Genomic DNA, 24,256 nt, shown 5'->3' with positions numbered 1-24,256 from the left:
AGTAGTAATGGAACGAATAGTTTATTCAAAAGTTATATACTTACCCAGTATAACTGCCCAAGCAGCACTTTCACCCATAACCCACTACTAAGGAAGATGTGATTCTGATTAACATTCTGATTTTTGCATAAGACAATTTGTAACATCAACGGGTCTTTAGATAATTTCTCTGATAACATTTTTCCTAAGAAAAATCACGGCTTTATTCAAGCAGATGAGTCATTGTTACTACTACCTTTTTTAGTTTACACGGACTATTGTATCAAATCAGATAGTATTCAGCAACAATTCAGTTCACTCTTTTCCATGCCTGCGACTAAGTCACAGCACTCTCTTCAGCTTATGACTAATTTACACGTTTCAAACGCAATGATTTAAACAGATCAAACCGATCCGCAAAATGTAATATTATGATATCAATCATTAGCTAACCATTATTTTAATTGGACTCATTATACTAACTCACATACTTACTGACTCACTCTTAAATTTATAAACTAACTAATTGACTAACTGCACAACTAACATACTAATATATACTAATACATACTAATGTACTAACGACTAATAACACAACGAAGCAGCATCTTTCTCTGTTTTCCTATATATTATCCTAGGTAAACATAACCGGCTCACTAACTTTCTTATTTAACTAACACACTGGCTCACTAAGATCAGCAGTATAACTTTATCTAACATACTGATAGCTTGAACGGTGCCTGGGAAATATGTTTTGTTCTGCGCGTGTCCCTTCTTTATCAATTATTCTCTTATTAACAATTTACCAATTGACAAAATAACCAACTGATTTAGGTATTAACTAATTAACTTACAAATTTACTAACTTATTATCCAACCAACTAATCAACTTACCAAATAACTAACAGGATAACCGACTAACTGATTTACTAACTGACTGAGTAATAACCCAACTGACTAACAAACTAACTAACCAATTAACTGCCAAGCTAATTAACGGGCCAACTACCTGGCTGAGCAACTAACCTACTGACCAACTGACCATTTAACTACTCGACTAACTAATTTGTTATATTTTTGTGATAAAGACACCCGCCAATATCTTTGAACGTAACATAACGAACTAAGTTAACCCTCTCACCCTTTTTCTCCGTGAGTATGATCCGTTACCTGTCTCACCTATTACGATGGTTAGTCAATGTAATCAGTCTAAAAATAAACATTACAACAAGGTAACTATCTGATCATAACTAACTGACATTAACCTGCTCACAAACTTATTTCTAATATGCTGCATTGCCGATATTCCCAATCTAATTTCCACTCTAACTCGCTCTATACTAGTCTCTTTAGATAACTCCGCTTTCTACTAACTCTCTATCCTCCACTAATTTCTCTCCTAAATCATTTCTTTGTTTAATCCAACTTTGCTAATATCTAGTTCTCTCCTTCTCGATAAAATTTTCTTTCCTTCTCTACCACAGTTTTCTCTTTGATCAATACTTTTTGAAAGTAGTTTCCAATAACATTAATCTCAGTGATCTAACCAAGGGCAAACTTCTTTATTACTGTTCCTTATGGACGACTAAGATCCACAACAATTTCTGATGTCTCTATTGAAGCCTTAATTGAACCAAAGTGTTCGTTGATCGAGTATCAAGTATCATTAAATAGGTAGATTTCAGAATCTTCTATCATAGTTTATTCAACTCTGGAGTGGAAAGTTAGAAGCTCAGAGTCCTTTTTTTCAATTTTTTTGGTACAGTTTACTTTCGGAAAATTAAAATAAAAATTGTGAATTCTACTTTGAGAGAGGGTCAAAATAAATCCCTAAGACGCAGCGTCTTTACTCTTAATAGACTTGTTACTATATAATCAAACCTAGTATAAAGATTTATTAAATGGTTCGCTGTATTCTATATATGATTTATTTATCTCTTTAATGCCCTGATTTACAAACAGTATACTGCTGTCAAATAGTTAATTACAGTCAAATGATTAATCAACGAATTTCTTCCTCAGAACTTTAGAACGACTGTAGCGGCACTTTATTCTGAATATCAAGCAACGAAAAAAGCAAATCGTGCTTGATTACCTTGATAATCAAGTTTAAAAATTAGAACGAGGAGAAAGACATTCCCAAGGAGAAAAAACTATTTACAATCGTCAAGGTTTATTGTTTGTTTTGGGTTCAAAATACTACCAAACCTTACCAAACCTTACCAAACCTTACCAAATTGACATACAACAAATTACTGGGCTTAAACGTTAGATAACTTTCATACAAATCGCAGATTGGACTTAAATATATCACTAATCAGGACTTCTCGTCAACCTTTCTACAAATTGGTGATGATAAGGCAAAGTTGCGCTCCATCTCCGCAAAGAAATACCAAATACTGCCAAATAGTGATTGTAAAATCAGAATTCTTTTCTTCGCTGATCCAAGATAACACAGAAACATAATTACAGTTTCAATTTGGTGAACTAACCTATCGTAAATGTTCTTAGCTACTAATTAATGTTAACTTGGAAAAATCATGCCTCATTCAGCAACTTTTAAATAATATGAGTTACACCCATCCTACGCCACGCTTTCTGGGAAATAATCCATTAATTTTCCATTTCTGTCATGGATCCTTATTCTTCGTGTTTTCTTGAGTTCAGCTATAGTTTGTTGCTAAATCCATCACAGATTACTCAGTTTTGAAACTTATCAAAATTCCCAGACACAGTAATACATGAGCCATGATCTTACTGTGATGTGATTTACTCACAACATCCTAGAAATATAATACGGAAAGTAAGCAATGGAATTCCTTTCTTCGATCTCATCTCACTAAACTTTCATCAGAGCAGGTAATCTTTACTTCTCGGCTAAATGATATTTCTCAGTTGAGGTGGAGTCTGCTTCAGAATACTCAGGACAAATTATTAAGTATTTATAAAAATTGAAGAGGGGAATCCCCAAAGCTTAAATTTTCCCACACTGTTTGTGTTATCCAAGCTTACTCTATTTAATAATTTCCCGCGTATTTACAGGCAGATTGTCTATCTAAAGTAGCTTACGAGTTAATGGAATATCAAAGCCAATTACGCTTCTATTTAGTCCTTATCAGAATAGTGCCAAATAAAATGTTCGCAGTGCTTCATCTCAACCATGTAAACGCATTTGAAAAAGCTCACGCAACAGGCGACATGAACGAAAAATGACGCAATAAATCGCCCAGACAAAACGATTTCGAAGTATCTAAAAATTGTTTCCTCAGAGTTCCTCCTGATGTGGAAAGACATAACGGTGCTGCGTAAACGGTATTGTAACGCTGTTTCCAAAATGTACCCTCCTTTTCCCCTTTTGATTGCCTGTCGATGACTCTCTAGTATCGATTTCATCAGCAATGGCATTTTCGATACGTCTGCAAACCTTATCTACCTTTAAACGCAGTATGGGCAGCTGAAAGGTATTAATGGTCTTCAGCTGCTCACTGATTTCATCAACAAAAGCCTTGCTTTTGAGACACTTGCTAATTTTATCAAATAATATCGCGCGACTCCCTCTTTCGGTTCTCTCTCCTTCTCTGATTATTTCTGCTTTCCTCCCGTTATCTTTATTCTCTAATAAAACGTTAGTTCCATCAGCCTTTCCAACAGTTATGTTCGCAGGCTGCCCATCAGTCACCACCTGTTCAGCTTCCTTATCCATCTCCGCAGTCTTAGCTTCAGCAAGGGCCTCATTTAAGGTGGAAACAAAAAAGTTCATTAAAACTATGGTAATGCTAAAAAGAAGCGAAACTACAAAAACGTGTCCGAAAATTGGGACACCTTCAGCCAGTTCCTTAATGGGCCGAGCCTTGACTTTGCCAAGAGTTATCTCTAACTGGAAAGCGAAGGCCCGCCAAAAGCTCGAGTACCTGCCAATGGATGGACCGAAAACTAAAATGCCCGTGTGCAAGAATGCAAGAAATATGATCGATAAGACTAGACAGAACGAGGGAAGGTCGTGCATCCAGATCCGAAGAGCACAAGAGAACAACCGCGTATAGAAATTAAAATAGGTAAGCTTTAGTAGCTTCAACGTTGTTAGGAAAGTGAGAATGGCGAGGAGACTGTTTTCAACTTCTGCGCATAGGAGAGGTGTTTCAAAGTTTGTTCGTGCAAATATGTTTTCATTTAGCCTAAGCACAATCATAGTCATGAGATAAGACTTCATGAAGCTTGATACAGCGAGCAGAATGGATGTTGCGAAATGACCAAGATCAAGCAAACACCAAAAAGAGCAAAAGTATCGCCACCTCCTTCTAACTATCTGAGCTATTGCTTCGCCGATCATGAAGAGAACCATGGCTGTAAAGAACACGAAGCACATGCCTTGAAAAATCTGTAGGACGGGTTCTGTGTTGTATAACGAGATGGTATCGATGCTTCTTTTAACCGTTGCCTGGCCTGTCGGGAGAAATTCGACAAAGAAAGACGAGACAGCCAAAATGTTGGTCCTCGAATTTAAAAGGGAAAACTCTAAGACGATGGCTCTTGTTTGACGATCGACCCAACTTTCTGATTGCAGTAGATTTGTTATCGCACGGGCAGTTTCTTCTTCATAGCCCAGCTCTGCTAAATATCCACCGCCACCATACCAAGCATGGCGGCCCCATTTTGAAGAAGATCCAAGTTCCTTTCCTGTTTTGTACATCCATGGAATTGGACACTGATTAAACTGGAGCGGCGAAGTTCCGGACTTGTTAGGATAAAAAGGTTCTCTGTATTCATTTTTGCGAGAGTAGGACTCCAAGCAGATGTGTTGCCACCAGTTTGGGCATGGAACTAAGAAGAAAATTAGAACTCAGCGTTACTATTTGTCCATGTACTCAGTAATGACAAAAAGTCTAAGTAGGTATACCTTTTTTCACTCTCAGCTGACGTATTCTCACCATTCCAATCACCGTCGATGCCAGCTCACTACTTTCTTGATTTTTTGAGTAAAGATATGTGATCAACGACTCATTTATCCAGTTCCAGAATGAAGTTTCATCTTTCACCTACAAAAATAATGATGCAGACGAGTTCTCAAACTCAAAACAGAAGATATCATTTTCTCATGCGTAATAATTACTTTAGGTTCATGTACATGCAATGATACCGGAAGTCTTTGTTGGTTATCGTTTCATAGGAGGGGAGTGCATTCCAATACTATGTCATAGTAAAATTATTGCTTAACATATTAATTTCTTCTAAACTGATTAAGGTATCTTTCATCCCTGCCAACAGAATCTTTACTGATCTCCCTACTTGACAGCCAATAACAAGGATAAACGATGCCGAGCGTTATATCTAATTGCAGTAGATAGTTTGCCGGTAGCTGTTGGTTATAAATTTCTCAAGGGATGCATGAATTGTTGTTATTTTCAATCAACTCATCTCCTTACTTCCTCAAAACTTTCCGTGTGGTCCGCCAAAGATTTGAAGAGCAGATATCTTGAAAAGTCCCTCTTTCCGTACGTAAGGACACCAACGACTACAAGAAAGAAAATGTAAAAGAGAGTCTGTCTTTTCATCAAGCGACGTCTAGCCATTGCCACACTCTTTCTCCTCGATGCCGACAATTCACCTGACTTTATGGATGCTGAGCTTCGATTATGATCTGCAGTTTTCCCAGAGGACTGTTGACTGCAAGATACCTTTCTAACTCTGCACTTTGAAAACATTGACGCCAGCCCAGCGAGCAGAAAGCATTTAAAGGGCTGCAATATAAAGATATCTTGAAAAAAGGAGACGGAAACTGACGAGATCCACTCTTGGCCTTTTTCGCTTCCCCATATGAGACTGTAGGAAACAGTCAAACCCGCCGACATGGCAGTCACTAGGCAAAGGAAGCCCCACGTCAAGTAAAGCAAGCATCGCCAAAATCGATTGTGAGGACTTGCTGAAGCCTTCCTAAACAATGTTATGATTATGTGAATCGGCAGGGTGAGAAGGATACTCTGAATGCTCGTGATAGCTTGTCGCGCTGAGAATCGAAGCGGTCCAAGGTTAATTGTTTGAGAAGGCTGGTTACCCCAGGAATAGAACATAGCATTGGCAGCCATTGTACAGAAGAGCAAACAGAGGCATGATGAGATCCTCTGAACTCTAGAGAAGCAACTCCCAGGGGTCTTGGTTATGATCGACATCCAGAGATGCCCATCGGAGAACATTTCACGCAAGTCTCTATCTGTTATGTTGGCCTGAGCGTTGGAAGGACTCCGGATACATTCATTTGATAGAGATTCATCCTCCAAGCTTAACCAAGTGTCAAATGAGAAATTCCAACTTTTGTCGGTCCCCGTATGAACAATCTTAATGTAATCCAAAAACCAAGAGGGATTATTACCAGAGTTATCATGGCTGACGTGAAGTTTATAGATATCACCAAGGTCTTTGTCTAAAATGGCAGCGAACCTGTGCTCAGTTCCTCTTGCAAACTTCGGCTGGAACCCGGCATCGAAGTCTTGTTGGATGGTGAGGGTACTGCTCCTTCCTTCGACTCCAAAGAGTATGAAGGACACGCTAGCGGTTGTACCGGATCCTAACCAGACACCAGTCCTAACGGTCAACTCGTAACGACAATTAGCTGACTCCGATGCTCGATAGAACACTGGGGGCTCTGAATCTTGCACCTTAAAATAGAAGTTTAAAGTAAATTTAGTTGTCGTAGTGACTCTCGGGATTTGGGGTGTGGTGATTTTTCTTAGTGCTGGGCCATCCGTTACCATGTAGGAAAACAATCCTTATCTCAGAGAGGTTGTCACGAAAAATCAAACATTCACCGGCAACAGTCAATGAATCGAATTGGCTTTTATTCTAGTATTAGGTAAGCCTATAGGTAAAACAAACCAAGACATATGTAGATTGTTGAAAAATTCTTTTGTTTTAGAAAAAATTGATGAAACTCAATTCACGCATAATTAGCTTCATTCGAAGGTCGAATTTAGCCCATTTTTAGGAAGAGCGAAATTTCCATGAATTTAAAGCCCTCGTATGCATGGCAGCACAACAAACCCAGAAAAGTAACTCTACAAACTGTAAGTTTATCATTTCAACTTCTCATATTTCAAATATAAAACGTTCATTTCACTTAGCGGCATATAAAAGTAATTTTTTGAAGCTACCCTACTTTTCACAAGACACCTAAGTAAATCGATAGAAAACTCTTATTTTATTTGAAATTTAAATAGTGATTCCGCCTTTTCGTGGAAACATTGGGGAGGCAAAAGTCTGTGGAATAAGTAAGTTTTTCACTGCTTTTACAAGTAGGAACGAGGCCTCCAAAAATGGGCTAAATTCGACCTTCAAATGAAGCTAATTATGCGTGAATTGAGTATTATCAATTCTCTCGAAAACAAAAGAATTTTTCAACAAACTTCTTATGTCTTGTTTTGTTTTACCTATAGAACTACGTAATACTAGAATATGAGCCAATTCAGTTTTATTTACTGTTGCCGGTGATTAGTGAATTTGTCTGATTTTTAGTGACATCTCTTAAGAGCAATTGCTTAAAAAAATAAAAAGTAGCACATGCTTCAAACTTGTTTTGGCGACTTATGTCTCACTACATCGTGTTTAGAGAAACATATTAGATAATTTTCCAATAAATCCTAAAGAGAATAATCGTAAAAATAGCTGCATAAAGCAACATCTTGCCAAGTTCTTTAATTGTCAAAATCGTCATTTCAATTAACCTTGGCTTTATCTTTTCGGTCTTCCCTTCTTGCGAAAACGATCGCAACCAGGTGGAGAAGAAAAGTTGCAAACAGGATCACAAGGACGAGGAACTTTCCGCCGTCATCTGGTGAACGAAGCGCTCTTAAAGTTTTGAAAAAACTGACGTGATTTGGATGCACCAGGTAGGCTCCGCCAAACGACGTCAAGTGGTTGCAGGCACATTTCAAACGTGAATTGCCAATGACCTCCGCAACCTTTGAAAGAAAGCTATAGTCAGTGTGGTTGTAAAGGCAAATTTTACGATAGATGTGTTCCTTTCTGAATCAAAAATGCAAATACAAAGACAGTGAATTACACCAAAGTAAACTTTCTCCACGCTGTGTTGTTTGGTAATGAGACCTCTCGCGAATCGCTAGCCAGTAGTGTGGCTACGTATGAAATAAAACTTGGTTCGAGGCGCCACAAAAAAGACGGAGGGTAAGCATTGCTTTGATTTCATCATTTCATGTTCACAGTGACAGTTACAATCGCCTCAAAAACTTGTTCAAGCAATTTTGTTACTTGCATAGCTTCACTTTTCCAAACATTACTTACTGACTTGAAAAAAACAAAAGAAAACAAAAAAGATACCCTTCTACACCCTTTCCTAAATTAAAATATCATCAAATATGGTTTCTTACAAATAACATCGATAAAGAGAAATGAGCAAGTAAGAGTAGGAAATATGATTATAGGTTGAAAGAAAAGGTACATTTAGCTTAGTTTTTCAACGTGATCGCAGGTAGGTCGACAGTAATAGAATCTATAGAGCGATAAACGCATTTATTATCCATCATTTTTCAAAGCGATTTATTGCTAATTCTTATTTCCTCACCCTGCATCCTGTAGTTTTCCAAGCAGATGTTTCTGTTTCCCAGAAAAGGCAAGCTGACTCACTCACTTGGACACGGATATATTTTACTTCATTCACTGCAGGTGGTTTTTTTATCGTGATACAGGTAGCCTTGCCTCGTTCCAGTCTGGACGACTGAGTCATTTTCCTCGTGTTTCTCTCTTTGATACTAAAAATAGCATCAACGCGGTACCTTCCGGGATTGATCGCCCTAAACGATACAGCAACATTACCGTGGCAGTGTATGCGGCCTCTTTTGATCCACTTGTCCCTAACGTTTTCACATTCTGAATAATTCTGATTTGTGGCTGAAATCAATTTCACTTTTGAGATGACCAAGTCGCTGCTTTGAGGCAAAAAGGAGACATTAACGAAGGACTGCCCATGCTGAACGATGATGTGATTTATCATCATTTTACGGTAATTGGTGGACCCTTTTGATATATTGTGAGTAGCTTTCTCGGCAAGGGGTAATATGACGGTGATTTCACGTGAGGGATCAGACATGTTTATAATGTCTCCTTTATCGTCTCTCACTTCTAGCCCTGCAACATGTGACGTCACCCTCTCGCTAGTTTGGTCCCAGGTGAAAGGGTTGAATGGAGTAGTCCACAGCTACAAAAGAAAGGTGCAAAAGATAAATGAATGAGCTCCACCAAGCCTCCTTCTCTATTAATACTGCCATGGGATGAGGCTTTAAGCTTCCTAAGTCTTCTCACTCTCCCAAAGAAGAAAAGTAGATTGAAAGTTAAGGGGCAAGGTGATAATGGAGTATTAATGGATATGGTTATACCGTGGTTTTGTTTTGTGCCTATTAACTTGGATACTGTTCTTTGTCGCCTAAACGCTTAAGTGCACAACTTACCTTCCCAGAGCCGGGTAAGTAATGATAAATCAACATAATTGACATTAGATAAGCAAATTCTGTGTTTCAGTTCTCCAAATCTTTGGCTTTGCGGGTTCGCACGACCTTGGGAATGAAGTCAGTTACTGGGTTTTATTCCTTGTCCCTTCTTAACGTAACAAATCCAACGTATAAAAGTGACCTTATCTCCTACCTCCAGGAACGAGATGATTTTTCCATTTGGTTTTAGATCAGGTATTATGAAACTGCTTCCATCTGCAACAATTGTGAAGTTATTCACTTCACCTCCACGAAGAGACACAACTGTTATGCTCAAATATTTTGAATGTAATGTATAATTTCCCGGCGTGGCATTTGTCAATGACAGGCGTAGTACTCGAAGAATTTGATCCTTCAGGGAGAGAAGGGTCTTTGTGGCGTTTAAATTCTGAGGATGTAAGAGAAATCGTAACTAATTCTTAACCATAATACCATACGAGGTATCAAAACCTCACAGTGTTGAAATTTATGTTTGTAAGAAATAAGCGACTGATAAACTTGACTAGCATGCAGTGTCGATGAGTTGTATTGTTCATTACAGAGAACTGTTGGCACTCTTACTGTCTTGAAAACTCTAAAAACCTAGGCATCTAAAATTTGTTTACTCACTTAATCATGTGTTTATACCATTTTTGAAAGGAACTTAATATCAAACAAACCTTGTTCGATACCGTTCTGTCGTAGTGTGAAAAATTTGACTTTTTTGATCCAATTTTAAGTGCTTTTCCAAGGTTGAAGAGAATGTTCTCTACTAAGGCTGCGAAGCTTGAATTGAGCCTTGATTCAGATCTTCTGATATCATCACTGACATTCTCCACAATGTTATTCAAAATATTTGTAGTTCTTAACTGAAAAAGAGATGTGAGAAATACACTGAAAAGTTTTTAAGCCCTTACCCTGGATATTACCGGCGAAGACTTATAACTTGCACTTATGGTGGGATATAATTCTTCGAGTCAGGCTAAATAAATTTTTTGAATATCACACTTAGCTCTGAGCTCATTGCTCCAGATCAAACACGGAAAAATCATCAGGTGGCTTTTGATAACATACATACATACATACATACAGATACTAATTGACCACTCCCCATGGGAGCTTTTCAGGGCCAATTCCCACCCAGCAACCACCCCAGGGGAGGACATCCATCGGACAGTAATCTCGTGCATGGGAAATTAACGTCCCCTACCCCTAACCCTGTAGGAGACGGGACCTCCGTTTATTCGTCCCTATCCGAGAAGACTAGAATATCTAACCATTTCTTGATGTTATAGAAAGGTTGCAAATTCTTCTCAATCATTTTAAGACTAGGGTGTCTAACCATTTCTTGTCCATAACGTTCGCTTAATAAAAGATATTCTATATACCAGGCTAAAAGATTAGGAAAAAAAACTATTAAAAAATGTTTAAACTAGACGTTTTCGGCTGTTTACATCATCATTTTATAATAATAATAATAATAATAATAATAATATAAAATAGATCGATTTCTATAGCGCATTTCCATGTAAATGCTCTAATGCGCTTTACAACATTGTGCGAGGGACTTTTCCAGACTGCCGGAGGCAGTTTACAATTAATAAAGGAGAAATTTTACAGATGCCCCCTCCCCCCATTTCCAGTAAGCAGGCCAGACCACATCACAGTAATCTCGTGATGTGGGTTCTTTAACGTCCCCTGCCGAAATTAACTAATTGATAGGTGCAGGAGACGGGACCTCCGGCTTTACGTCCTATCCGAGAAGACGAAGCAATGTGAGTGAAGCGTCTTGCTTAAGGACACAACGTCAAGCCCCAGCCAGGACTTGAACCCGGGCCATCTGACCCAGAGTCCAGCGCACTGACCACTGGACTACTCACGCCTCATCATTTTCAACCCTTGTGATGGTAAACAGCCAAAACCGTTTGGTTTAAATATTTTCTAATAACTTTTTTCCTAATCTTTTAGCCTTCTGTAGAGAATAATCATTTCTTGATATAGAAAGGTAGCATATTCTTCTCACGTGTTTTAAGACTTTGAGTGTTGGTCCGGCCGGGGCTCGAACCCTCGACCTCCCGCACATCAGTCCAGCGCTCTATCCATTGAGTTAACTGGGAATAACATCTATGATTTTTTGGAGATTCAGCAAATGAGCTTTAAGACTCTCTAACACAAATTTTTGAAAACGAATTATCTCAAATTAGACGAAAGGTCATCTCACAGGTTTACTAGCCAATGTGGATTGCAAACGTCAGTTTTAAGATGAACTTACTTTATTATTTAGAAGGGTAATGTTTGGTTGACGACGTGTTTTCCTTATTGACATTAACTTACTATTTCAAGTTTAACAATTCATCGTACCATCTAAACAAACGAGCTAAAAGCTTAAATTAACAAAGATATTGCTAGAAAGTAAAATTACTTACGATATACAAAGCATAGGGAAACTCACCAATGCAGAAGTAGAGAGATCTTCCATTCCACCCAACAGAGTGCCAAGAAGTAAAGAAACCCTAAGGACATCCTGGGCAGTTTCCATCGTCATGTCTAATGTCAAATTAAGCACAATCTCCTCCAGCTGTGCAATCAAGACAAATAGAGTTTATGTCGCAGCGATTCTTTATTTTCTAAATTACACCGTGGGACAATTTGGAGTTTTTAATACACTAAAATCCAGCAAGAACCACCTTACTCAGGAATGTGTGAGTATGAAATATGATCATTTAAAGAAAGAAACTAATTTTGGTTCACTCTCTTAGGTGGGCTCGGACTTCTTCCAAGCTAGGATAGTACTGGTAAGTAAAAACCAATTCTAAAAAAAAGAACGTATCAATCGGTCCGATGTTGGAGTTTGTCTTTTCTGGGAAAATTAGCTGTACGCGTCAGAAATTTAAGCTGAAACTAATATACCAACCTGAGGACATCTCTGAACGCTTCCATTGATTGAAAGTAAACTTTCTAGCACCAACCATGTTCCAAGAGTTTTATTTCCCTTTCCTATGTATTCATATATTTTCTCAATCCAGTCTTCGCAAGTTGACGTTGTGGATTTAACCTGAACAGCGTAAACATTTCAAATATATTCAATAGTTCAAAAAATTTCTTCAGCTGATTTATGGAACGGAGTTTATTCTAATTAAAAAAAAACCTAAACTCTTTCAAAGCCGTTGTACGAGGGGGCGGCGTGGCCGAGTGGTTAGGGTGCTGGACTTGTAATCCGGTGTCCCGGGTTCAAGTCCTCTACCCTGCCACTCACTGGATTTGTTCTCGGTTGCCCCGAGTTCAAATCCTCGGCTGCGCTCTGTAAATAGCCTACTGGTCTGCCTCCTACCGGTGGGGATTTTTAAGCACTTAGTTAGTCTACATTATGGCTAAAAAGCCCCTAAGAAGGGGCTTTAATTTACGTATTTATTATTATTATTTATTTATTTTATTATTAGACAGGTTCAAATTTATGTCAGCCCAGGCATCTATAATTTCGTTTCTTCGTGGGAATCTTGAAAGGCATATCACTCAAGTTGTAAAAAAAGACCCACCAACCTTTACGTTCAAACTAAACCGCTCTCTTCTGGCTCCTCCGACATTGATAATCACAGCCTCTATCGTAGAAATGCCGCTGACTAACACCGTATGATAGCTACGGTCACTTCCTTCGTATAGTACCACGCGTAGGCCATTTGGAAGAGTGTAGCCAAACTGGTATTTTAAATCATAAAGAGGATTTCCACCAGTGCAAGTGATTTTGAAGCTCGTGTTAAGACTTTGGCCTTCATTCGGTTTAATTTTACACGACTCTGATCAAGACAATAGAAAGGGAAATACAAAACATGAATGCTCGCTGCTGTCTCTTCTCGCTGACTCAATAGCTTAATAACTTAATAGATCAATAGCTTAATAACTTAATAGCTCAATAGCTTAATAACTTAATATCTCAATAGCTTAATAACTTAATAGCTCAATAGCTTAATAACTTAATAGCTCAATAGCTTAATAACTTAATAGCTCAATAGCTTAATAACTTAATAGCTCAATAGCTTAATAACTTAATAGCTCAATAGCTTAATAACTTAATAGCTCAATAGCTTAATAACTTAATAGCTCAATAGCTTAATAACTTAATAGCTCAATAGCTTAATAACTTAATAGCTCAATAGCTTAATAACTTAATAGCTCAATAGCTTAATAACTTAATAGCTCAATAGCTTAATAACTTAATAGCTTAATAGCTTAATAACTTAATAGCTCAATAGCTTAATAACTTAATATCTCAATAGCTTAATAACTTAATAGCTCAATAGCTTAATAACTTAATAGCTCAATAGCTTAATAACTTAATAGCTCAATAGCTCAATAACTTAATAGCTCAATAGCTTAATAACTTAATAGCTCAATAGCTTAATAACTTAATAGCTCAATAGCTTAATAACTTAATAGCTCAATAGCTTAATAACTTAATAGCTCAATAGCTTAATAACTTAATAGCTCAATAGCTTAATAACTTAATAGCTCAATAGCTTAATAACTTAATAGATCAATAGCTTAATAACTTAATAGCTCAATAGCTCAATAGCTTAATAACTTAATAGATCAATCGCTTAATAACTTAATAGCTCAATAGCTTAATAACTTAATAGCTCAATAGCTTAATAACTTAATAGATCAATAGCTCAATAGCTTAATAACTTAATAGTTCAATAGCTCAATAGCTTAATAACTTAATAGATCAATAGCTCAATAGCTTAATAACTTAATAGATCAATCGCTTAATAACTTAATAGCTCAATAGCTTAATAACTTAATAGCTCAATAGCTTAATAACTTAATAGCTCAATAGCTTAATAACTTAATAGCTCAATAGCTTAATAACTTAATAACTCAATAGCTTAATAACTTAATAGCTCAATACCATACTTTAATAGTTCAAAAGGAAAAAAGGTAAAGAACTATAGGACCTCAATTAGAAGTTCTGTATTTTGACTCGTCTATCATCAAATATATGTATTTGTTGTTTACCATACGGGAGGTCCGTATCGGGAAAAAACTGTGTCCGAGGTCTTGGATACCGCTCGAGGCCTACGGCCGATGCTAGAGATGTTCTCCAAAGTGACTCAACACAAAACGGATACCGCTTGCTGAAAACGGGCCGGATGGGAGAATACTGCCCGCTCTTGGAACCAATCAGATGGCAAGATTTTTTAGATTGTTACCCGCTCGCGAAGTCAGTCATTTTTTTTATATAACATCCCGAGTCTCAGTTCACGTTATAACTATATATTACTACCGATGCCTTTTATAATCATGTTGTTGTGGAAATGGAGCTTAAACATTCAAATTGATCAGCTGTGCCATTAACTACGCACGGCTAGCTGGTGAGCAAAGAGCATATCTAAACATCTCTCAGCCTAAAGAACACCAAAGTATTAAAATGAAAACATGCATATAATAAAGTAGAAGGTTAAAGTTATCCTCCAATCAGCAGAATTATTGCTCTTTAGCTTATATGCGTTCTTAATATTCCGCCTCTAACGCTTAAAGATGGCCAAACATTTTTGGCTTACTTGCATTACAGAACTAACGCTTTTATTGACATGAGGAAAATAATATTGCTGTGACGATAGTTTTTATATTTATTAATATTTTTATTGGGTCCGCAACAACAACGTGGGGAACTAGCTTTGTAGAGCGACTCGGTACCGAGAATGGTAAGGCGACCTCTTCGAGCGGGCTTGTACGGACGTCAAGGACGAGACAATCTTTTGGTTTCACAGTAACTTTTGTTCTAGGTCAGGCGAACAACTGACATGACCTCTAGTGTACTCAAGTTGGTAATCGAGGATGTAATCGCGATGTAATCAACAAAGCTTTAAAATGTACTTACTTTGGTACTATCGAGCACGTGGTTCCATTTGAAGCTAAACGATCTATATTGAAATACTCATATGCCGAAAATGAAAGAGCAGGTTCAATAAACTTAAGGCCATTAAAAATAGCAAACCTTGCTGAGATTCACAGCTTTGATATTGAAAATATACCCATGGTAATTACAACAGAGCACCTTATGAAATAAAACGAAAAATACAATTGAAAGTTTCTGCTAATCTTAGCAAGGTTGGTGTTAAGTTTGGTCGCATGAAAGGAGATTGAAGTTACGAGTAGAAACTCAGCTACCAACTACCAAGAGAACTAATTTTGCCAGAAAGACATTTATCACCTAAAATTTCACTAGAATTGAACAAGAAAAGTACCAATAGGCAGCTGCACAATGAAAACAAAGTAACAATGGAAAATCTATTTCCAAAAACTACTGTGGCTTTTCTATATTTTCTTTGACTCACTGAAACGAAAGAAACTCGCATGAACTGAGAATTCTAGAATAATGAAAACAACGAATAAATATGCTTAAACAACCATACGGAAAAACCACTAAATTTTCCCGTAACTCGTAACTCGTAATTCTCACAGTTTCTCCGTCTACATGATCAACGCCCCGCCATCCTTTACCAAGCCGGCAATATTATTCAGTGGTCGACCTTGTAGTACTATTTAAAAAACGAGCAGCAGTCAGTTTATCGGGTTTGAAAACACGAGGCGTAGCCGTGTGTTTTTAGACCCGATAAAACACGTGCTGCGAGTTTTTTAAATAGCTTCAAAGACCCGTGCGTCTCTAGGGATTTTTCCAAACATAATATTAATGCATTAAATAGCTTCCAAAAATCCCGTGCCTCTCTAGGGATTTTTCTAAACGTGATTTGAACGCATTAAAAGTTAATTACATACAGAGGGGAAAAGTGCTCCTTGTTCGCCTGCTGTTAAAGTTCAGAAAGCTTTTGTTTGAAATGCCGCCCAAACGCGGGTTTCGAGAACCAAAAAATGCGAAGGAAGAGAAAGATTGGAAAGAGTTCCATATAACCCTATACATTAATTATGCATTCATTTCATAAAGAATAAATATAAAGGTTTCTTTGCAACACTCTCAGTGCATAATTAATGTATGGGGTCATATGGAACTCTTGCCGATAGATAGCTTGGATAGTTGTGTTCCAAGGGCTACTCGGTATGCCACGAAGTGGGCTTACAAAATTTTGGCGAGTGGCAAAGTTCAAGAAGAAATAAAGACGCCAACTTGGAGGAAATAGGATTTAGAGCTGAAGTTGAGAGTATTCAAAACTGCACAATTAATTTTGTGAACAATGGGAAATTGTAAAAGAACGAATTTGTGTTCTAACAAGAATTTATCAGGAAAATAAACTCTGTTGTTTACTGCGGTTGTTTTGTACGCTGCCTTTTGGGGAATAATTTGGTATTATAATTAACGTGATCTTTATATAAAGATCTCTAGTGTTCTTTATATAAAGATCACAGTAATCATAATTTCATTAATAATTCAGTGATGATTTCGTTGTTTATGAATTGTACCCCGATTTCCCCCGAGACCGAAATCAAAACCCTTTCCGGGCTTTTCAGAATGATCATTCTATACCGGCTATAAAGGTTCATACATGTGATCGATTTGTCTCGTATGATAGGCTAATCAGCTCATGAATTATTAATGAGTTTTTGAATGCTATATAATCAGTTAGAACTGATGTGGCCGAGGCAAAGAGGCTGCCGGAATATATTATGCACTCCGAGGCCAGATATGATGGTAGATAGCAAGAGATTACATGTCAAATGTATGAAGAAAATCTCAGATAAAATACGTAAGTGATTTCTATGTACGTGTCAGTTTTTCAACCATTTTCTTTTTCCTAGTGCTGAGAGGAGACTAATATATCACCGGCTTATTTGTTTTTCCGTGAACAGCAACCATCTCAAGCTTAACAAATAACAAGTCAAATATTCTGGTAGCCGTAAATCTTTGTTACATTTTAAATTTTTTGGGCTAGAAACAAAGCATGAACAAAATTGAACACTGAACCGCTGAACAAAATTGCGGGCGCTATGTGATCAACGATGGCGGATTGTCCTTTTGATTTACATCAGCTTTCAGGGCATCAAATTAACCCTTTGCCACCAACACATATCATGTAAATCGATAAGTTTCACGCAGTAGAAGATAAATGATTTTGATCGATCTTTCCGAGAGCTCTCACCGCGTTTAATATTTCGACAAGGCAACAAAGCAAATCGAATCGGGTACTCTGTTGGCATAATGGCTACTCATCTAACAAATGATGTCAAGCCAAGAGTTGCAACTGTGGCACCCAAGAGACATGTATGTACCATCGAGTTCCTTGCTAGATTTCTTTTGTCAGAAGGTTGGACTATATGCGCCCTTTGATGTTCATCATCAACTGTTGCGTTGCCACGAGAATAATCCAAATATAAAAAAAGTTCTCAAAAACGGATCAACTTGCGCTATTCGAAGATTCTCTCCTCGTTCATGTTTAAACGATACTCTCTGGGAAATTTCTTGTAAATTTCAAGTTATTTTAAGTTAATAAAATAAAGATGTGATTTACGGAATTTTGATGGTACAGACCACGTCAGCAAGAGTTAGGAAATCAGTTGCCCCAAAATCTTATTACTGATTTTGGAAGTCCGGTGATAGCTTTCACTGCCCATGTAGGAATAATGATTAGAAGTGGTTAGTCATATTGGGCCTCTTAAAATACCCTTATTTTTGGACTTTGTCAAAACCAGAAAGAGTCGTCTTTACTTAAGGGAGAGGTAAAGGAAGAAATGAAATAAAAAGTTAAAACAATTCAATGTTCTTGAAGTCTGATATATACAAACACAACCAGATTTTAATTTGTTGAAGGTCTTTATTTTCGAACATTGAAAAAGCGGTTTAAGTTACTCCTAGCTCTTAAGTGTTTATTTTTTCCTGTGCATTTAAAGTGAAAGAACTTCAAAATTTCTCGAAAAGTTTGTTAAGCCGAGAGGCGTAGCCGAGTGGTTAACAGGCTTTTCTCGTGTTCTCTCAACGTCGTGCCCGGTTTATTAGCCGGTAAACTGATAGAGAATTTGGTTTATTGCTTAAATATGGAGATGAGATCAAGTATTTTTACAACTTATTATTTAAACCTTACCTCCAGCTACTGCAAGGTGTATTGTGAAACGATGAAATAACGCACGGGATAAGTACAGGCATGAACGAAATAACATTGGCAATCATATTTCTTTAGCAAGTAGGGTGACCTATCTTTTTCTACAGTAGTTCTCGAAACAGAGCTTGGTATGAAATGTTCAAAAAAATCGTTTGACAAATTTTATTTCTGAGTATTATCCCTAAGGGTAAAATTTGTACTGGAACCTATGGTAAAATTGAAGAACGCCTCCACAGAATATCTGTCGGCCGACTGTTGTGCAATTTTGTGAGTCTTTGAAAAAATTTACTCGGGCTTATTTATTCCAAACTCAGAAACGAGTAAATAGACTGTCATCTTGATGAGTTTGAACTTTCACAATAACCTCAAATTTAATTTTGACGAATACCACGCGATAGAGGTAAATTTCGAGTGCGAGTGTCTTAATCTGAATTTGTTTTCATTATGTCGGCCAACTGTAATTGTGAAAGTTCAAACTTACCAAGATGACTCCCCCCCCCCCTCAGCCGGGACTTTTCCTGGATTCCCTCTGGCATGAAGCGACTAACAGTGTTACTCTTCCCCCCTGGATACCTGATCCATTGCAAGGTTACCCCCCCCCCCCAGCATTTCATTAGGCTTCCCTGACATTCGCCGGTACCCATTTACACTCCTGAGTGGAGAGAGGCTCTATGAGAGTAAAGCCCAAAAACAGAACATATTGACCAGGTCAAGTGTTGAACCCAGACTCTAGACCCGGAGTCCAGTGCATCGGCCACTGGGTCTCCAAAAATTACCCACGACTGAATTAAACAACGACACGAAAGTATCAAAGGAGATTTCCCCAAGACATCAAACTGTAAAAACGAACGATAAAATCCGACGTTTTTATCTATTGAAAAAAAATGGCGGGACAATGCAAGGTTTAGCCAATCAGATTTTGATATGACTACTTTTAAAAGGCCTACCAGTTTGGCTTGTTTAATTTGTGACGATGTGCTAGCTTTAGTCGAGTCGTCAGCAATGAAAGATATTGTAAAACGTTTGGTAGTCAATAAAGATTTCTCTTAAGGAAGAGCAAGAACATTCCTCTGACAATAAGGACCTTCCTTGAAGCCAGAGATTACGCCGTAAAAAATTGCAAATGTACCTTGCTCATATTCTCGGGTTTGTTAATGCTCTATCCGTTTAAAAATTGTAACTGGTGGATCAAGCCATGTATCGACGCATAAATTATTTGAAATGTCAAATCGCGATGAATGCCACAGATAAATATTGTTTTGGTTGTGACAGATCCCATGCAGGCCTGTCACTGGCCCGCCTTACTCAAGGCCTTAGATTTGTTCGCAAGCGGAGAAATGCTCATGCCTCAGGACTAATGATAAAGGGATGATCACAGGCTATAAGGTGGAAAGCCGGTAATTTTCTAAGATTAACAAGTTTTGTTGAGTACACTTCTTACTTAGCATACAGACGCTGCTCCTACACAAACAAACCTGTTGGTTCCTCTGATGGCCACTTGTAAAATTTTCTATTCTCATATGCTCCCAAAGTTTCATTTGCTATAAGAAAACAAAAGCTACCCGTTATGTTGCTTCTTCAAGCTGTTAATGAAAATAGTTTCTAGGTACACAAATGTTCGATCAACATATCCTTTCGATTTTTACCGTCTTGAGCTACATTTTGAATTCTTTGGATTTATACCCCGTGAGCTTTATTTTACTTCTGACTACATCGGATTTATATTGGGTATCATTTTTCAGCGTTCGTTATAAAAAGCAGCGCGTCATATTTGGATCATAACCTACGTTCTTTAACGATGTTAGACCATACAGACATGTACAGGTATCAAACACGTAGGAGGAAAAGGGGGTTATACCTATTTGAATATCGACACAGAGAATATTCACCAAGAAATGTATTCCTAGGATTGGTCTTAAAATGCGCTTTATAAAACAAACGTTCTTTTTTATCCGGCAACTTCGGGTTAATCAATTAACTGATACATAGTCAACAAGTGTAACTTAACTTTACCAACTTTGATAGTATCTCAGATATTTTAAAATAGGTTATTTACGTGTTTCTTTGGTTACCTTCCAAGAGAAAATAGCCATCCTCTGCTGGTATTTCACCGCAACGGTTGGTTACACCATGTTTCAACGATAAAGTCCCAGCGGCAATCTCTCCTTCAGGTGCTATTATCTGAATGACTCCTCCTGCTCCGCCAGCCCCAAGATATTGTCCGCTCCCTCCATCCACAATGAGTTTTCCGTTTTCTTGTATAATTACCTTTGATTAATCATAGCAGAGTTTTTGTTGAGTTTCAACACTAAACAAAATAGACAGTATTGTGGTAAATTTAAAATGTGTGAAATTCGAATTAATATTGAAATTAGATGTATCTTACGTATATCATAATAATTATTTCATACAAAACTGAACTCTATCATCGATTTTATATATCAGGTCCCTTGACAGCAACCACACCTGTTTACATTTAATTTAGGCTACTGACCCTAGAAGCGTTGAGGCGAATAATTCCTCCTGAGCCCCCAGAACACCATCCTGTGTTGTCATTTTGGGCTTCAGCTATAATAGGGGCACCTAGAATTGAATCAATGTCACTTTCGGTTAACACCGCTTAAACAATGAATAACCATTAATTTCCGTATCAAGGAAGAGGAATCGTGGCTTCCGATCAATGCCTTTGAACTGTTGTGTTCCTCAGTGTACCTTCAAGGATTATCGGAATGGAAGAGGAAACAAAGTTTCATTCTTTAACTTTCCAAAGGACCCAAACTCCTCTGCATTTTAGCCAGAATTTTAGTTCTTGCACTTTTAAATTAGCTGGAGCTCTCCCACTTAGTGATGAACCAAGAATATCTGCTTCTGAAAGCTTTAGATTGTTTGAAACCGAGCTCATATTGTGTTAACCAAGGTAAAAGCCTCCGAACGGAACAAAAACACAGTGGCCCGACGGACCTCGCTTTCGTGCAAACTTGTTACTAGGCTTCTTAAGCAAATTATCATTATGCATAGCGTGTATTAGTTTCCGTTACTAGGAAGATGAATCGTTTCCTAATTCTTGAACTTCAACATACATATAGAAAGAAAGTCTACAGCCTGAACATTTTTAACGTCAAAATAAGATTTTTTGTAAATATCGAATTTGACATTTGTTGAGCACGATACTACCATGAATTTTAAGTGCACTGAGTACTATGCAGCCGTGATCATTTCGGCTTCGTGTAAAGCGCTTTTCTTCCAACGATTACACTTTTCCCATGAGAGCTGCACTGTTTATGAAGTTATGAAATAATAATGAAAAAAGAATATGATGAGTGTCCATCTCATTGCACTGATTAAATTTAGGAAGACGAAACTTCGGTAAAGTAAACTTTTCTCCAACATTTAACTTTGACGGGACAGTTTAAAGGGCAAACAAACAATGTATTTACGGATGGTGTTGTTGTGGATTGGATGGTTGGCCTGATCAAAATTTTTACGAGATTTTGCTGTCGATGTCGAGTCAGTTACTTAATAAAAAAAATTACGTCGTCTAGTTCTTTCGAAATAACCGAGCACTTTGTCTGGGTATCAGTGGATAAATTCTTTACAAAAAGAATAACTTTACCACGTATGTGTCAAGTTAATCACATCGATTGAGTCGCGGATAACAAATTCAACTTATCTTGATGACACTTTTGGACATGGTCTTACTATTGTCAGAACGTAACAATTTTTGTAAAAATTGAATTAAGTTAACACGATCGGCCATGGATCGATCAAAGGACTTTACTCGACCTTTACCTATGATTATCGCTCCATTCTCAGCCACAAGTTCCAAAGCTCCTCCACCAGAAACGCTTCCTGGATTTTCCAAGCATGAACCTGAATAAAAAAAAAAAGAATTAATTCATTGTCAGATAACAACAATGCATGCACTTTTTGGCCGGGATGTATCAGGCAGTCAAGCATTTTCCGCTTCTTAACAGGACTGAAACATTTCTTTGGTTTGATAAAGTTTAATGATCGAAATACTCGCTTCTGTTCCCGAACTTGTCGCATGGAAATCTATATGACAAGCAGAGTAAATATCTCGACTATTACTTGATAGATACCAGAAATAGTGATATCTGCGGCAATTCATAGGCTACATGGATGTGCTGTCGTTATTTAAGTATTTTGCCCCATTTGAACAGTTGCCTTCAAATGAAAACAATAATTATCTCACCTCCACTTCCTCCTAACAGAGAGGCTGTGTTGTTTATGTCATACGGTTTAGGCAAACTAAAGATTTTGTAGCTTTGCATTGTTCTTCCTCCGTTTCCTCCATGACTTGCGCCTGGTATACATTTTGTATCCAGTGGGGTGTTCGTGTTAGTTCTTTTTAATCCCCCAGGTCCAAGTCCTAGCAATTAGTAAACCACCAATTAAAACTTAATTTGAAAAGAAGTAAATCATCGTCACTTGCAAAATGTGAACATAAATAACTCCGAATGTGGGAGTGTAGGCAAAAGGTCACGCCTATTCTTAGACCCTCCTATGGTTATCACGAAATTTCCCAGTTTGAAAAAGCAACCAGTGAAACTTGTAGACACATAAAAAGATAAAGGGAAATATATCCGTTCACACGCGAATGATGAAAATAGTAATGATAATAGTAATGATCATAAACTTTATACGCCCATGAAAAAAACACACAACTATATACCAGGTGATAAACCAGTGGCCCTCGTAAATAATGAATTGTTCAAACCTTAAAACTACCAATGTTAAAAATATAACAAAAATAACATAAACGAACAGCTAAAATATGTAAGAGTGCAACTATTAACAAAAATAAATTTAAAGCTATAAATATATTGACAAAGAATTGAATTAAAAGATAAAATGGTCTGAGTGCCTACAACCGTTTATTCAAACATTGACTTCTATAGCGATTAAAATAGTAAGGAAGAGAAAACAAATACGATTCAATCTTTCAGTGTCTTAAAAAATACTGATAGGTCATTTTAAATCCTGACCTCTATTCAAGGCAATTGTCATCTCGACCGGTTCCTTCTCACACAAAGCCCCAAGTGTTTATAGATACTCAGTGTGGTATCAGCGATTAACGATCAAAACACCCCTCTGAATTTCATTAAATAGATTTGACTATAACTCATTTTTAAAACAACATACTGTCAACCGAAGAAAATTAAGTAAGAGTGCAGGGAAGTTGAAATCTTATCAACAGTAAAATACAGTAATATTGTAGCAAGCAGTAATTTTAATCACCGAACTAGGTTTACGTTTCGTCCTTTTTGTCCTAAAATGAACTTTATCAAACGATGGTGACAGTAAGAAAATGGTTGAGTTTGTTGATCGTCCTAGTATTAAAGTAATTGCTGAGAAAACTTGTGATGATGTTTTTGACCTCGTCCCAGTTGATGTTGGCTACATAAGGAAAATTTTGGATACTCTTGACCCTCGCAAGGCTGTTTGTTGCGATAAAATATCTCAGAGGCTACTTCGTTTATCCTCACCTGTTATTGCTGAGCCGGTTACCCGTTTAATCAATTATTTTATTACCAATCGCCAATGGCCAATAGTTTGGAAAAGCAGTGACGTTGTTCCTGTTTTCAAGAAGGAAAGTATGACGAATAAGACCTGTTATCGTCCAGTTTCTGTTCTGACTTCCTTATCGAAATTATATGAGAAGGTGTTGTTCGATCAAATCTATGAAGCCTTTTATTGGCGGCTCTCACCGAATCTGTCTGGCTTTCTCAAGGG

The 24,256-nt window shown here is 37.4% G+C and overlaps 2 protein-coding genes across 2 annotated transcripts; both read right to left on the bottom strand.

Moving 5' to 3' along the window:
* Positions 1–1,522: 1,522 nt before the first annotated feature.
* On the bottom strand, positions 1,523–23,530 carry LOC148735323 (polycystin-1-related protein-like). Its single transcript, XM_088752935.1, has 15 exons — positions 23,509–23,530; positions 22,716–22,892; positions 22,292–22,372; positions 20,997–21,085; positions 20,575–20,770; positions 19,978–20,043; positions 12,993–13,246; positions 12,367–12,507; positions 11,905–12,030; positions 10,133–10,321; positions 9,628–9,861; positions 8,552–9,184; positions 7,695–7,931; positions 5,403–6,632; positions 1,523–5,015 (listed from the first exon to the last, which is right to left on the bottom strand). The coding sequence occupies exons 1-15, from the start codon at positions 23,528–23,530 to the stop codon at positions 4,863–4,865; spliced, it is 3,828 nt and encodes a 1,275-aa protein (XP_088609061.1). The 3' UTR covers positions 1,523–4,862.
* LOC148735324 (polycystin-2-like) lies at positions 3,245–4,669 on the bottom strand. Its single transcript, XM_088752936.1, has one exon. The coding sequence runs from the start codon at positions 4,667–4,669 to the stop codon at positions 3,245–3,247; it is 1,425 nt and encodes a 474-aa protein (XP_088609062.1).
* Positions 23,531–24,256: the final 726 nt, after the last annotated feature.

The sequence above is a fragment of the Stylophora pistillata genome, chromosome 3 (assembly GCF_964205215.1).
Source record: "Stylophora pistillata chromosome 3, jaStyPist1.2, whole genome shotgun sequence".
In the NCBI taxonomy this organism is placed as follows: domain Eukaryota; kingdom Metazoa; phylum Cnidaria; class Anthozoa; order Scleractinia; family Pocilloporidae; genus Stylophora; species Stylophora pistillata.
Note: the sequence above shows the minus strand (reverse complement) of the source record. Positions and strands in the feature narration are given on the sequence as shown.